General features: G+C 40.8%; 1 protein-coding gene across 1 annotated transcript; it reads left to right on the top strand.

The window, feature by feature from the left end:
* The first annotated feature begins 4,366 nt into the window (after positions 1 to 4,366).
* LOC119729859 (mucin-2-like) lies at positions 4,367 to 16,890 on the top strand. Its single transcript, XM_038202653.1, has 14 exons — positions 4,367 to 4,456; positions 4,921 to 5,219; positions 5,510 to 5,843; positions 6,085 to 6,212; positions 6,443 to 6,668; positions 7,273 to 7,323; positions 8,029 to 8,246; positions 8,737 to 8,743; positions 14,172 to 14,267; positions 14,583 to 15,281; positions 15,441 to 15,568; positions 15,732 to 15,957; positions 16,338 to 16,355; positions 16,615 to 16,890. Exons 1-14 carry the CDS (start codon positions 4,402 to 4,404, stop codon positions 16,836 to 16,838), a joined length of 2,709 nt encoding a protein of 902 aa, XP_038058581.1. The 5' UTR covers positions 4,367 to 4,401; the 3' UTR covers positions 16,839 to 16,890.
* The last annotated feature ends 224 nt before the right edge of the window (positions 16,891 to 17,114 follow it).

The following is a 17,114-nucleotide window of genomic DNA, read 5'->3' as shown; positions in this document are numbered from 1 at the left end:
GTACATAATCGTATACTTTGATTGGAAATTACTTTGATTTGTATATAAGCCCAAACTACTTTATGGATAGTATTGTATTTATATATCGTGTAGATTTGCATCTACGTTAAAGTATATTTGATATGGAATATGATATTTAGAAATACATTTTTAGAAGGAGTATAGATTTGTATTTCTGGTGATGGCAGCTTGTCTATTTTTTCTGTATACGCAGAATTTCGTTTGTTTATGCAGCTTTCTATAGAAAACCGTTACTAGAAGGCGTTACTGCCGTACGTCGTGCACGCACGCACATGCGCATGCTGCACGTGTTCTTGTATTAAAGACAAGGCGCGCGTATTAAAGACAAGATGCGCGCGCATTTTGGTAGGTCCCTAATCTTATTGGTCGCTGTGCCAACGGGATCAATGGTGCATAATACCTGAGCGCGACTCAGAAAATGGCGGTCGCCTAATTAGTCTGTAAACCTGTGTTACTCGAATTTTGATGTTACTATAACCAGCCTTGATAATTAAAAAAAGGGGGGGGGGAACAATCGAAAATGCCAATGTCTTTCAAGATCTCTCTTTTTCATTGTCACAGTTGATTTTTCGATTTGATTGATGTTGAATAATCGCTTTAATAGGTGAAAGGTTTGGTAATAAAAAAGAGTATAGGTTGACCAGATTGTTTTGGTTGTTAATGTTGGGCATGTCTTGATGTACGTTGTCGCCGAGGTCCGGTTAAGTGCAGTGTGACGTAACTGTCATAATGTCGACAAGAATGAAAGAATGAAACACAACCCCCCCCCCAAAGTTGTGATTGAGGCATGCAGAATGAAAATCAACCCTCGTGATGAATTTGGTTTGAGTTCTGCCCAGGCAGTTGAATTATTGTTGTGTCTCACAACTAAAACATTAATCTGGTGTCATTATTCCGACATCTGGTGCGGTGCATCCGCGCTTCTCATGAACCGACGATGTTTATTACCAGAAAAATGACTTAAATATAAGTTAACTAGCACACCCTTTGGTATTCAGAGTTACGTTCGATTGCAAATCCATAGGCGTAGCCAGCAGGGGGGGGGGGGTATTTAGCAACCACTCCAAATATTATGTAAATACTGTCCTTTTCCATTCAAATGCTCTTTTTTTCACCAGCGCTTCCCCCCCTTCATATACAAATTGCCCTACTTTTGCTAACAAGTGCCCTTTTTCTGAACAAGTACCCTTAGAAAAAAAAATCGTGGCCTTTTGTGTGCCATCGGCCACTACGGATGCTTACAACTAAGTTCAGTTTTCTCGTGGCATTATTCCGGGGCGGGAAAGTTGGGATTGAGACTTGGTTGAATTTTCTACTCAGGATTTGAACCGCTTTTTTAATTTACTGTGTCAGATTCCTGCCTGAATGGCGCACCCGGGGGGGGGGGGGGGGGGGGGTGCGCTCGTGGGGGGAGGGGGGCTGCCTACAGTCCCCAAGAGGTTATTTTTTGGTCCTATGATTTGACCTTGGTGATATGTATGTGGCCTTTTTCGAGTACTATAATAGGAGTGTAAGTGGCGCGACCAACGTGAAAATAAAAAAAACATGTTTTTTTTGCGCCCAAACATTTTGGGCAAATTTTTTTTGACAAAAAAATAAAATTATGAAAAATTTGAAAAACAAAATAAAAAAGTGTGAGCCCCCAGCCAAATCAGAGAGCTATCACCCACTGGTGACGCAGATAGCCAATAGGATTCTTGACAAACCGTGTTAATTATTACTTCGAGATCCGTGTAAATACCAACATGGAACATAGAAACGTTATCCCCATCAAAAGGAAAGGCCCTTCGTGACGCGCAGCATTTCACACCTTGTAAATCGTGAAATCGGTTCTGGATATACTATAGGACTGGTAGCAGCATAAGACAAACTTGCTTCAGCTTTGACGGACGGATCTGTTAAAATTGTAAGTTAACTTTCTACCATTCCTTCCAATTCAGTGACTTTTACAATGATTATCTCATCTACACCTTGGCATTACATTGATTCAATTTTGACTAATCCTGAACGTCTAGGGCTCAAAATTCAAACTTTTGTGGGGCATTTTTAACTTCAATTTTCTGTAGGTTTTTAAAAGAATTTATCTACGGCTGACCCAAATCAGCTCGTAAGTATAGGCAACGAACATACATCATTTCGATTTATTCGATACATTTACTGCTTTTAATACAAGTGCCCCTGTGTTACCCAATATCCGTTGAAGAGTAAACTAGGACGTAGCCTAGGCCTAATTGATTCAGATCAAAATGGTCAAGATCGAAGACAAAATTTCAGATGGACGAGTGTTGTCAATAGAATAATAGGTGCCAGGTTTTGAATTGTTGTCTGGCAACCGATGCATAGCGACAAGAAAAGGTTGATTTATTAAATAGGAGCGGTTATCAGGGTTAAACAAATCTTTGCATCGTTCTCGAGTGTTGTCCGGAAAGAAAGAGATCCAGCACTTGTCCAAATATGCATTGTTGGTTGAAATGTGTAAACGATGATAATCAGACGGGCAATCGATCGGTTAAACTGAACGGTTCTTCGGATAAATACGTGTTGTTGTGACACGGATTGACTTGTATACGCAGACTGATAGTTTACCGCTGCGCTTACTGCGTCTACATGTAACTCCAGTCCAACTCCAAGGCTGAGTCGAACACCTGAACAATCGGAAATTTAAGCTTTTGAAGGTTGTGGAATCACACGAGTCCGGAATCTTTAAAGGGAATGTACAACATTGGCTTTTGCTGCAATTTTCAGAAATAAATGGATTTGGAGGATTGGTATGTTTTTGCAAATTATTAAACTGGCTTGTTTCTCGTGTTGGGCTTGTAGATGCTGGAATAGCAAGAAAACCAAGTATGTTCTTGTTGTCTGGTTCCCTGACCTCACTTAAGATGAAATGGAACAATTTATAGACTTTAGGGAATTGTAAGATCAGAGTATCAATTTAGCTGGCTTGTAGCCGTTCACAGGTGTCAAATCGATTGCAAAGAAAATGTGAAATAACTAAAATATAAGAAACATGAAGTAGTTTTTGAGAATAGCCAGTTTTCTCCAACGCTGGTCGGCCGACCAGCGTTGCAAAAATACAATTTTTCTTGAAAATGTCAGCACACCATGCAGGAGCCACAATTTTACAGGATGCTTTAGACTGTCATTCCCTAACAATCCAGTAAGGTATTTCGTGATAATTGGATCATATCGTTTTTTTTTTTTTATTGTTTGTAAATGTTGTATCTTCCCTTGAACCAAAGATGGACAAATAGTTTTAAAACACCTTGGAAAACTGTGATTGTACTGTAGTGAGACGTCTTTTACGAGGCACCGTACAATTGGCATACAGCCCAGAAAAATGTATACAAACGCGCACTCAGTGCAGCGAATATCTGCCCTTTTCTGCCTGCACACCAAAGTGTGAGTATCGTGTGCATAGATTTGTGCTTGAAAACCAACATTTTAGTTTCAAATGAGCGGAATTTGTATTTTCTTTACAATCTATTAATGTCACAATGCAAGTTCTCTGGGCTAGGTGTTAGTTTATTTCATGTCGACGAAAGGAGTGATTTTTGGGCGAATTAGTCTTCGTAATCTCAAAGTTTTAATCACCCGTGTTCATCGTGTAAGTCACATGTTGATTTAATGCAATACGAGTATTTCATGTCAGGTGCAATTGGGAGGCCTAGTTCAATACACAGCCGTACACTGGCCAGGCGTTCGGGGAACTTGATTAAAATATTAGAACCAAGAATATTAGGAACCTGGGAATCTTAGGAACCGGGGCAACTTTAGAAATACAAACTTTGTGATTTTAATTTATCATTGGCAACGTTATTACAATTTATAAAGCTGGAAGTTTAATCTAAGTTATATGATTTTTGTAACACTTGTTTTGTGAGTTAGATTGAGATTCAGATCCAGAACTACTGTAATTGATTTTGTAAAAAAGTACTCGGTAACAAGATCATGAGACCAAACATAATTTGACTCCTCCTAGTGGTTTGATTTTGTTTGTTTGTCTTGGGTTGTTCTTGGCGTCCTTAAATCTAAAGTTTGAGCGGACCTCCTTAATGGCGTACCGCTTCAGTACTAACAGATAGTGCGAAGTTATTCAGGTGTGCATAATTAATACATGTACCTTAAAAGTGTCGCACCTGATGATAATAATAAACAACAGATCAAAACCGTTACTCAGACTCATATGTCCTTGAATCATGTAAATAATCCTGAGTTGAAGAATGAATTAGACGATATTATTGTGAATATTTTGAACGAGGGAATCATTTGAACAGGCCAACATAATAGATGAACTCATATTTACCACTGAAGTTGCTGTTTAAAATTCGTTTTCTAGAGCTATCTCTCACGAAAGGTAAACTTAGACGGAATCTGGCAATGGAAATCTACAGGTACTCAGCTTGTTTATTTATCATCGTAGTATGCATGATGGGTAAGTTATTATATTGTTGATACCTTTTAATATCCTACATATTTGTTTTCAGCGTATTTTTTTTTTGCTGGAGTCCCATTGCCCCACTGTGGCATTTGTGCAACAGTGTTGTGGTTTAGTGCTCATATATATCCGATGCAGAAAGAGCTTTAGAACAAAACAAAACCTAAAACATTGTTTAAAAGAAATTGAAAAAAGATGTGTTATTGAGCACATGGGCTTTGAATTATGGGTATCAAATCGGCCTTAGGAGACAATAATACTAAGTTTTACCCAATGAATACTGTGTCAACCCAAAGACTGTACCGCTGACTATGAAAACTGGGCGTCACTCGTGGCGAAAAACCTTCAAGCAGACTTCATATTGGCCAAAGTAGCAGTCACATGCAGTGTATAGTCTCTTCATCAGGATCATGTTGGTTTCTGTCGCATAATGTTGTTCTCATACACTAAATTTTGATCAGGAATACCTACCCATGCGCAGACCGGAACAGCTACAACGACAACAACTCTCGCAACGGAAACAACACCTGCAGGGACAGAAAACACTGGAGGGAGCACCTTAGCAGGTGTTACTAGCGATGCAACGATGACCACAGGAGTAACGACTGCGGGACCAACGGGGACACCAGGGACACCTACCACGGAGACAGCACCTGGCGACACAACACCTGCAGGGACAGAAAACACTGGAGGGAGCACCTTAGCAGGTGTTACTAGCGATGCTTCGATGACCACAGAAGTAACAACTGCGGGACCAAGGGCGGATCCAGAACACAATTTTGGGGGGGCCAAAAAAAAAATTTTGGTCCCCCCCAAAAAAGTGGGTATAAAAAATTACGGCGTGGGGTTCGGGGCCCGTGAGGGCCCCGAAAATTTTTTGGATTCTAGATGCTCTGTGGTGCGATCTGAGGCAATTTCTGACCACTTTAACCAATTTTTTTGAGGAAAAGATGGTGGTGTACTCATTGCCTGCCTTTATTGCGATGTCAAATTAAAAAAAAAAAAAATTGGTTTCGTTTTGGGGGGGGGCCATGGCCCCCTTTGGCCCCCCCCTGGATCCGCCCTTGTGCGGGACCAACGGGGACACCAGGGACAACTACCTCGGAGAAAGCACCTGGCGAGGCAACAGGGACTGCAAGTGCATCAACAACAGTAGCTGTGACAAGTGCGCCTGCAACAACTGGGACAGACGCACCTACAGAAACACCTGGAACGGACGCATCTCCAAAAGATCCGGGAACAGACGCAACGACGGAAAAACCTAGACCAGACGAACCTACAGAAAAACCTGGGACAGGCGAACCAACAGAAAAACCTGGGACAGGCGAACCAATAGAAAAACCTGGGACAGGCGAACCCACAGAGAAACCTGGGACAAAGCCACGTGAGTATACACGAACACTTCTCAAAAAGACAAAGATGTAGTCAAGAAACAAAATTACTGAAGTTCTTTCTCTTGTGAGATGCTCATCATACCTGCTTCGATTTTCATACAGAGATTGACGTTCATTGCATATTTTTGTCGTTGTCTGTTTCAGCTGGCAATCTATTTCTTTCAAGACAACAAACTTTTCCCAAAAACCATTCTTAATGCTTAATTCTGTTTTGAACATGTTGTTTTGCAGCTCCTAAGATGTTCGAAGGTAACATGCGGATAACTGACATTGACAGTCTACCAGCCAATTTCACAGATGATTTGACAAATACATCTTCAGACGCCTTTAAGGACTTAAGCGAGAAAGTGTGTGCAGCGGTGAGTTACCAGTCCAAATTGACCCGAAAGACAGATGGGAAGCATGCATAGCCGCACTTTTAAAATCCTATCTGAGAACCCAACACATTTTATTGTGCCGAAGTCGATCAAATTCGAGTGTAACTGAGTAAGACCATTCAGTTCTTATTGTGAGTTTTCTGAACCCATTTTGCCTTTTACGGCTGAAGATTCCGATTCTGATTCAGTTTTGCAATCATTCCTTCCACCAGGTCACAGCTGTAGCAAACGAATCTTCTTCACTACCGACCCCAGAAGACTGCGAAGTGACGGAGTTCAGTAGCGGCAGTGTGATAGCAATTTACCGGGTGGTATTCCCAGCGGAGACCACACTGACAGCGGATCAGCTGGTGGAACATATGGTCGTAGCATTCACAAGCTCAACTAATCCACTCATCACGCAATTAGGTGTCGACACCTCGTCGATAACTGCCGAGGGTAAGTCACCGTTGGATTGAAAGTGGGCTGCACAGGCCAGCCTCCGCTACCTCAATGGGTTTTAATGTAATAGGTTAGCAACGACAGTAACGACGCCCAGGGGTCTTTGTTTTGCAGGGGGAAAGGGGCTACAAAAGCGGGCCTGGCAAGGTTCCGAAGTTGGGCTGCATGCTTTTTATTGGTTGCTCTCCGGTGCTTACACTGTTGCCTGTGTATTGTTTCCTGAAGTCTAAATTTTCAGGTTTATTCAGGCCTTCCGGACAAAACACGCTCCCTGTGCAGCTTCGTTTGGAAGTGATCAATGCGGGATATATTATGGCAAACCCAGAGGAATAGTTTTTTGTTCCTTTTGAACATTTTTTTTGGTGTGGTCTGCGCGCGACGTTCGCGAAACTCTTGAAATCAGCTTTGACTTGTTAAAACCAAAATTCGGTTCCTAAAGGGAATAACGAAAGATAATGAAGTAGTGAAGAGTTCAGCTGAGGATAAAGGCTTGTTTTAATCTTCATTGCCTTCATGGACAAGTACTGCACTGAGTGAATTTTAGATGTTTAGTCGTTCATGTTTAACGGAGCATCATTGTACGTTTCTTCCCCATTTACAGAAATTCTACCACTTACCCAAGCACCAGATTTGACAACAGTAACACCAACAGGTAGTTTCAGTTTGTTGTAAAATACTATTTTGTTAATCCACCATGTTTAAGAAAACCGTTCTTTTGAAAACGCGATTTAGAGTAGGCCTATACAAGCAACCAACGAGGGAGCTTTGTGTTGTTTGTGCTGCTTCGACGCCCTGGCGACGAGATTCAAGTCGAGGAGAAACAGAGAATGTCATTCTTTCGGGGAATGACTGGCCCTGACAGATCAAAAATCAAAAATTTTACAATCGAAATGAATAGCAGTTATAGCCAGGTCATTACAAGTCAATCACAAGTCAATCATAAGTCAATCAGATGCTAATCACAAGTCAATCATAAGTCAATCAGATGCTAATCACAAGTTAATCACAAGTCAATTACAAGTTAATCACAAGTCAATCACAAGCTAATCACAAGTCAATCACAGGTCAATCACAAGTTAATCACAAGTCATTCAGTCTCAAAACAAGCCACATACTATATGTAACAAATATATTTCTTTGTCGTTGCTGCTCCGCTGTCACATGTGACCTTAACTTGTGATATGACTTATGATGGACTAGACATTTTATTCTATTATATTGCATGGTATAGTGTTTCGATTCCAACGGGACCCATCGAGATTTGTATATTTCTGCTCAATCAAGGAAGCGGGTAGTTTTTCAATTATTTGGTTTTTGGTCTCTCACTCTGGTTATCATTTTTGGCGTGTCTCCACAGACGGTCAGCCGGTGCCAGTGGGTCTCTCCCCGGGAGCTATAGCTGGTATCGTGGTCGGCGCGGTCCTGCTCGTACTCATCGTAATGGTCATCATTGTCTTTGTCGTCATGAAGATGAAAGGAAACGACGCCAAGGTCGCAAGTCAGGACAACAACCCACAACCACCGAGCAACCACGAGTATATCCATAGTCCGGGATCCAGAACGCAAAAATTGCTTTAAAAAAGTTTGACCCTACACCATCTCCTCCCCTTCATTTCTTGTTTGTATACGATTCGTGTATTTTTCTTATTCCGAATCGGGACGGTGGAAGAAAAATTAACCCGGCGAAAGTGTTTTTTTAGGACAAAATCGTAGTGAAAATCCAACGTAAAAGATAAGGAATAAACGGGGTGCCCCTTTCACAAAGGCTCGTTTAACGACGCGTTATTTTGGGTACCAGTCTCTTTGAATGCATGCGTCTCTTCCCCTACCGAGTAGCGCGTTGGGGTCAAACGAATGGGAAAGAGGTTAATTTTAAAAATGGCGGTCGCCTAATTAGTCTGTAAACCTGTTTTACTCGAATTTTGATGTTACTATAACCAGCCTTGATAATTAAAAAAAAAAAAGGGGGGGGGGAACAATCGAAAATGCCAATGTCTTTCAGGATCTCTCTTTTTCATTGTCAAAGTTGATTTTTCGATTTGATTGATGTTGAATAATCGCTTAGGTGAAAGGTTTGGCAATAAAATAGAGTATAGGTTGACCAGATTGTGTTGGTTGTTAATGTTGGGCATGTCTTGATGTACGTTGTCGCCTAGGTCCGGTTATTAAGTGCAGTGTGACATATATGTCATCATGTCAGACAAGAATGAAAGAATGAAACACAAATCCTCCCAACAATTGTGATTGAGGCATGCAGAATGAAAATCAACCCTCGTGATGAATACATTTGGTTGGAGTTCTGCCTATAGGCAGTTGAATAGGTTTTTTTTTAACTGGGTTTCCCTGAATTATCATTCTGTGGTTATTGTTGTGTCCTACGACTGTGCTATCTGGCGTCATATCCCGGCATCTGCTACAGTGCATCCGCTCTTCTCATGAACCCACGATGTTTTTTTTACCAGAAAAAAGAGAATGAAATAACTATAAGTTAACTGGCACACCCTTTCGTATTCAGAGTTAAATTCGATTGCAAATCCATAGGCGTAGCCAGCGGGGGGAGGGGGGGGGGTATTTAACATCCCCCAAACATTTTGTAAGTACTGTCCTTTTCCATTCAAATTGTCCATATTTTTTGCCGATCCACCAGTCCGACTTTTTTACAATATTGTGTCATTCCCAAAAATGAGAATTTGATTGTCAAACCATGACGGCTCCACGGTACGTGTGCCCGCAAGATTTTCCCCTCGATTTACGCTCGTTTGCTGTTTTATTCACAGCGGTTTTTAGGTATAAAATGTTCTATGGGAATGATTTTTCACCTCGTATGCATGTGGAGCTTTGCAGTAATATTTCCTTTTTTTAAAACAGGGATTTGTTTTTCGAAACTAGTCGACGTTTCATCGCCACGTGCCGGTTATTTTAGAACAACGTAGATGCAGGACTATATTGGTTTTTGACGGGGCAGGGGCATGACAAAATAATCCGAGACACACTTTTTGAAAGATGATTCTGAAAGTGTTCTCATTTTTATAAATGGATTTTACGAAACCGTTTCAAATTTGCGGGAGCTGCGTACCGTTGCCAGTCGCTGTGAAAATTCCTACTATGACAGGAAGCCTGATTCGCACAGACAAAAGGTTTCGTCATAGAAAAAAAGTATAATTTTGTTGTTAACTTTGACACTCGACTTAAAATTTGGATTCTTGCTTTGAAAGACGGTAAAATCTGAAAAGCTGTGACATGACTAGAGGATAGGCTGCACGAGGGAGAGTAAGTGTCCTTTGACATTGTGTGTATCTTGGGTAACAAATAAATAGACAAAACAAAACAGAAACATAAGATGGGGAAAACAATAAGAGAAAGATAGATTGTGGAACTAAAATGACGCTGTTTTGGCAAGGCTATCGCAAAACGGGTTTTGAAGTGTTACAAAGTTCCCCCTGATAAAAAACCCAAAACATAGGTGCACCGCAAAAACAGTGTTTAGAGTTTATTATACACACATTTCCAAACTCCTTTTTTGCATCCACTTTTTAACATGTTAAAATCCACGACATGATTTAGATGTATGGATGTCTGTGACATGCAGTTATCCAAATCCAAAAAAACAGATACCGGACTCCAGCTTTCAAGTTCGTTCCAATAGTAACCCCTGGGAAGGAAACGTTTTTCTTGTACCCTGATTCGATACAGCAATGGCAAGTAACGAACTTATATCGTGTAATCCTGCATTTTGCATTTTACTTATGTTAAAATATAATAACATACTTCATACTGGGTGGATAAGATTGTAACATTTTAACGTGGTTTCGGATCTCGAATCTCAAATTGATTCTATTATTACCCCTTACACCGCAATAAAAGAAAAAAAGGAAAAAAAAGGACGCTTGTTTAAGCACAGAGAGGTATCAGACTCCTAATTTGCATACAATGTTTAAGATTTTTGAACATGCAGATGATCCAATACCAGTGTGAGAGAGCAGGTAGTGTTGGGAGCGTACTGCTCGACACATGGGAACGAGGTTGAGACAAATGCAACGTTATGTGACGTTGAGACGTTATGTGAATTCATTCCTTTTCATTGCTGCCCCCTGTTACGTGTGACTTTTACTCTTGATACGACTTGCGATGGACTATTTTCTTCATCATATTGCATGGTTAGAAGGCATAGCGTTTCGATACCTGCAGGACCTAACAATACTTTATCGTGCATTCTAAAGCAACGTGAGAAATACATTTACCGTTCCTGGTATTATTGTTGGCACCACTTTAGTAGTATCTAAAAATAGTCATCGACTGAACGGGGGAGTTGCGCATCCCCCCCCCCCGCAAGTGCATATTTCATCGTGGCTTGGCAACAGTGGCTTCTATTCCAAAAACAAAGCTGGCATCGAACTTAACATTTAAATTTTTTTTTACACAATTGTTTATAACGTTTATATGAAGCCCGGGAAGGGACAGGGTGGAATTTTTTTTTTGGAGTTTGCTAATTCGTTCGCACGAATGAGTAATTCGAGGGAACGAATTAGTATTTCGTTCGCACGAATTAGTAATTCGTGCGAACGAATTAGCAAACTCCAAAAAAAAAAATTCTACCCAGTCCCTTCCCGGGCTTCATACGTGTACAATATATGTGTGGGATTTTTCTTTGTTTAACTTGACACTCTGCTCACAATCCAATCACGGGTATTCGGGTTCTTACTTTGAAAAACGGTGAAAATTGAAAACCTGTGGCACTACTAGAGGTAGGGGTGCAAAGGGGAAGAAAGTGACAATTGACATTTTTGTATCCAGGGTAACAGATAAATAGATTAAACAAATGGATAAATAAGAGAAGGTATGAGAAAGAAATACGTGTATCTAAAGTGGAACTATTTCCTCTGATAAAACAAATATAGGTGCAGTGATCCAAAACAGCCCTAAAGCATTCGGTAATCAGGCTGTGTTGTCTGCGTCATCCAATGGAGTGCGCGCATCCGGGTCACGTGGGCAGAGCTATCACCCACTGGTGACGCAGATAGCCAATAGGATTCTTGGCAAACCGTGTAAATTTGCTATAGCAACATGGAAAATAAAAACGTTATTCCCATAAAAAGGAAAGGCCCTTCGTGACGCGCAGCATTTCACACCTTGTAAATCGTGAAATCGGTTCTGGATATATCTTTGGACTGGTAGCAGCATAGGACGGAATTGTTTTAGCGTCGACGGACGGATCTGTTAAAAATGTAAGTTAACTTTCACCCATTCCTTCCAATTCAGTGACTTTTATAATGATTATCTCATCCACACCTTGGCATTACATGGATTCAATTTTGACTAGTCCTGAACGTCTAGGGTTCCCCCTTTTGCTCAAAATTCAAACGGTGGGTTTTTAAAACAATTTATGTACGGCTGACGCAAATCAGCTTGTATAATAGGCAATGTACACATCATTTATCGATTATTCGATACTTTTACTGCTTTTAATACAAGTACCCTTGTGTTACTCAATGCCCGTTAAAGAGTAAACTGAACGTAGGCCTAATCAATTCGAATCAAAATGGCATCATTTGAGAAGTATTACTTTCGGCATTGTTTCGTTTTGTTCGTTTTCTGAAACACCTTCTGTACATGATTTACACGCTTTTGAAAAAAAATCCGTTTTCATAAAACTCAAATGACCTGAGAATTTTACTCAAACTCTAGATATGACAAAAACACATGCATCGCGAACGCAGAACACTGTAATTATGGATGATAAAAAAATACGAAAGATGAAATACAGGGTGGTGGGAAAAAAAAGGAAACCCACTTTTGACAGGAATTTTAACCTAAACTTACTCAACTTATTTTAACCTTTTTTTATAATGTAGTGAAGTATAGCTCTTCAACCATACGCGGTGAACAAATCTTAAAAAAACCCACAAGCATAGTGTTGTTATGCTAATTTGAATTAAAATCACCAAAATCACTGTTTTCAACGTGTAAGTCTAGTGTAGTGTTATTTTTTCTGCAAATCAAGCTCCGGAGCTCAGTCAAGCGGATGGAACAAAGCCGTCCGTGGACAAACAGATTTGGCACATGAACTTTTTAAAACTACTTATCTCAGAGGCAAAATATGCATTCGCAATCACTTTTCGTCACTTATGTTTAAAGATCAATATTTTAATACCATTAAATTAACATGCTTAAAAAGTACGTGAAACTTGGTTACTGTCAAACGTGGGTGTGCCTATCCTTCTTTTTGCACCACTTCGTTAAGGCGGGAGACGCCAAGATCGATGACTGAAATTTCAGATAAACGAGTTTTGATGTACGAGTGTTATCAATGGAATAATAGGTGCCAGGTGTTGAATTGTTGTCTGGCAACCGATGTATAGCGACAAGAAAAGGTTGATTTATTTAACAGGAGTGGCTGCCAGTGTTAAACAAACCTTTGCTTCGTTCTCGAGCGTTGTCCGGAAAGAAAGAGATACAGTACTTGTCCAAATATGCATTGTTGGTTGAAATGTGTAAACGATGATAATCAGACGGGCAATCGATCGGTTAAACTGAACGGTTCTTCAGATACATACGTGTTGTTGTGACACGAATTGACTTGTATACGCAGACTGATAGTTTACCGCTGCGCTTATCGGGTCCACATGTAAACTCAAGTCCAACTCCATGGCTGAGAAGAACACCTGAGAATTTGCAAATTTAAGCCTTCACGTGTCCGGAATCTTCAAAGGGAATGTACAACATTGGCTTTTGCTGCAATTTTCAGAAATAAATGGATTTGAAGGATTTGTATTGTTTGAGCAAATATTGTTAAACTGACTTGTTTCACGTTTTGGGCTTGTAGATGCTGGAAAAGCCAAGAAAACCAATTATGTTTTTGTTGTCTGGTGCCCCGACCCCACTTGAGATAAAATGGAACAATTCATAGACTTAGGGGAATTGTACGATCATCCCGTTCACAGGTGTTTAATCAATTGCAAAGAAAATGCAGAATAACTAAATATGAAAAATTAGGAGCATTCTTGAAAAAAAAATTGCCGACCAGCATTGGAAAAATATGATTTTTCTTGAAAATGTCAACACACCAGGAGCCACGATTTTACAGGATGCTTTAGATTGGCATCCCCTATCATCCAGTAAGGTATTTTGTGATAGTTGTATCATATCGTGCTTTTTGTATGTTTTCAAATGTTGTATCGTCCCTTGAACCAAAGATGGACAAATAGTTTTAAAACACCTTCGAAAATTGTAATTGAACTCAAAGATGGAGCGAAGTTATTCAGGTGTGCATAATTAATACATGTACCTTAAAAGTGTCACACCTGATGATAATAATAAACAAGAGATCAAAACCGTTACTCAGACTAATATGTCCTTGAATCATGTAAATAGTCCTGATTTTACGAATGAATTAGACGATATTATTGTGAATATTTTGAACGTGGGAATCATTTGAACAGGCCAACATAGAGACGAACTCATGTTAACCACTGAAGTTGCTGTTTAAAATTCGTTTTCTAGAGCTATCTGTCACGAAAGGTCAACTTAGACGGAATCTGACAATGGAGTTCTACAGGTCCTCAGTGTGTTTATTCATCATCGTAGTATGCATGATGGGTAAGTTAGTTATTGTTTACATCTTTAAATTAAAAAACAAAATCTGTCGTTTGAAAACATGGTTTTGGTTATAGGTATCCAAGTGGTCGTCGGGATTGAAAAGGAGACAATAATACTAAGTTTTATTCAATGAATACTGTGTCAACCAAAAGACTGTACCGCTGACTATGAAAACTGGGCGTCACTCGTGGCGAAAACCTCAAGCAGACTTCATATTGGCCAAAGTAGCTGTCACGTGCAGTGCAGTGTATAGTCACTTCTTCAGGATCGTTTTGGTTTCTGTGGCATAATGTTTTTTTTTTCATTTTTGATCAGGAATACCTACCAATGCGCAGACCGGAACAGCTGCAACGGAAACGACAGAATACACTGGAGTGAGCACCTTAGCAGGTGTTACAAGCGATACAACGATAACCACAGAAGTAATGACTGTGGGACCAACGGGGACACCTACCATGGAGACAGGGACTGCAAGTTCAACAACAGTAGCTGTGACGAGTGCGCCTGCAACAACTGGGACAGACGCACCTACAGAAACACCTGGAATGGACGCATCTACAGAAAAATCTGGGACAGACGGACCTACAGAAAAACCTGGGACAAGCGTACCAACAGAAAAATCTGGCACAGGCGAACCAACAGAAAAATCTGGCACAGGCGAACCAACAGAAAAATCTGGCACAGGCGAACCAACAGAAAAATCTGGCACAGGCGAACCAACAGAAAAATCTGGCACAGGCGAACCAACAGAAAAATCTGGCACAGGCGAACCAACAGAAAAATCTGGCACAGGCGAACCAACAGAAAAATCTGGCACAGGCGAACCAACAGAAAAATCTGGCACAGGCGAACCAACAGAAAAATCTGGCACAGGCGAACCAACAGAAAAATCTGGCACAGGAGAACCAACAGACAAATCTGGCACAGGCGAACCAACAGAAAAACCTGGGACAAAGGTACCCACAGAGAAACCTGGAACAAAGGCACCCACAGAGAAACCTGGAACAAAGCCACGTGAGTATACACGAACACTTCTCAACAAAAGGCAAAGATGTAGTCAAGAAACAAAATCACTGAAGTTCTTTCTCCCTTGAGATGTTCTTCATACCTGCTTCGATTTTCATACAGAGGTTGTTGACATTCATTGCCTATTTTTGTCGTTTTCTGTTTCAGCTGGCAAGGAGTTTGCGGGTGACCTACCGATCACGCAAATTGACGGCACCGACGCTGTATTTGGCGGCGACTATGAGAAACCAGACTCCAAGCCCTACAAGGATTTGAGCGTCCAAGTTTGCACTGCAGTAAGTACAATATCCATATTTTTATATTCCATAGAAAAACATCGTTACCCTCCTGCTAAATGATTACTGTAGTAGCCTTGAATTATTAAACAAGAAAGAGCAGCCTCATCTCCGTGGAATGATTGGCCCCCGTTACATTGATTGTGTTTTATGTCTGCTATAGGTCACAGCTGCCATGGAAAACTCGACAGCAGGAAGTAGTATCGAGGGCTGCTCGGTCTCTGGCTTTAGGAGTGGAAGCATCGTGGCCACATTTCTCCTGGAATTTCCAGCTGACACGAAAGTCACCCCTGAGGAAGTAACAACGACCTTAAAGGATGCTTTCAAAAACTCAACGGACCCAAGGATTGCCTTCCTCACAGTTGATACGTCATCAATCTCAGTTAAAGGTAACAGTTGTAATTTTTCATATCTTGAAAGAGTGAAAACTTGTTTTTTTTTTCTACGACCCCACCCCTCCGTTGTTACAAAATGGGTTTTGAGCTGTCCACATGAATATAACTATAACACAAGCAGTGACCTATATCCACTGTGTGGATGAATTAATGAGAGCGTTGTACCCTTTCATGAGATGAGTTTTATAAAGTATCAAATGTGTTCAACCGACAGAAAAACAGATATGCATCACTAATTCTTAACACACACCAACGATTATATACTGCAAAGCGCCCGGTTCAAGTTTATCTTCACTTACTTTTGACAGAATTTATAATGGTAGTTTCGTCAACATTAAGTTAACATTTTCTCATTTGTTTTGTTTTGTTTTCAGAAGTCATACCGAGCACACGTAAGTTGAGAAACATTTTCTTCCATCTTTCGATTTGAAAACGATACTTGGATAATTCTGTTGAAACTAAAATGCGTATAATACGACCGGTAATACTGCCTGCATGTTCCAAGTGCTCACTGTACTGTAGTTTGAATTGACTCGGACACGTTTGCTTAAGCCAAATCTGTATTTAACCAGTTGTGAATTTGCTGTTCTCAGACTGTAGGCTTTCAGATAGAAGAGTTTTTTGTTTAATTTTCTTTTTTTCATTCCTCAGTTCCACCAGAGCCGGGTCTGTCCCCCGGGGCCATCGCCGGCATTGTGGTCGGTAGTGTCGCCGCTGTCGCCATCATCGTTGTGATTATCGTCGTCCTTGTCATGAAGAACAAGGGATCAGCCAAGGTCCAGGACGTGGAGGAACAGGAGCTGACTCGGCCGTCGTCTCGAGGCAAGAGCCCGCCGCCTGACCGGGTCTCCAACGCATCGGACAAGTCATCTTGATTAGACCTAAGTACGAGCCACAGTTATGAGTATGACGTACAAGTTTGGGAATTTGCACGAGGGGGTGGGGTGGGGGTGTGGTGGGAGTGGGATGGGGGTGGGGAGTGGGGGAGTGGGGGGAAGGAAAACTTTGTAGACTACTTGCATCTGAGCTCACAATGAGGACTTTTTTCTCCGCGGTGAGCATACGTGTGTGTGTTTGTTTATTGCTATTTTATGATAAGAAAAACTGTGCAAAGACAAGATAAGTTTGCGGTAGCACCATGTGAATAAATC

This window comes from Patiria miniata, unplaced genomic scaffold (genome assembly GCF_015706575.1).
Source record: "Patiria miniata isolate m_02_andy unplaced genomic scaffold, ASM1570657v1 HiC_scaffold_21, whole genome shotgun sequence".
NCBI lineage: Eukaryota > Metazoa > Echinodermata > Asteroidea > Valvatida > Asterinidae > Patiria > Patiria miniata.
This window is presented reverse-complemented; position numbering and strand designations above follow the sequence as displayed.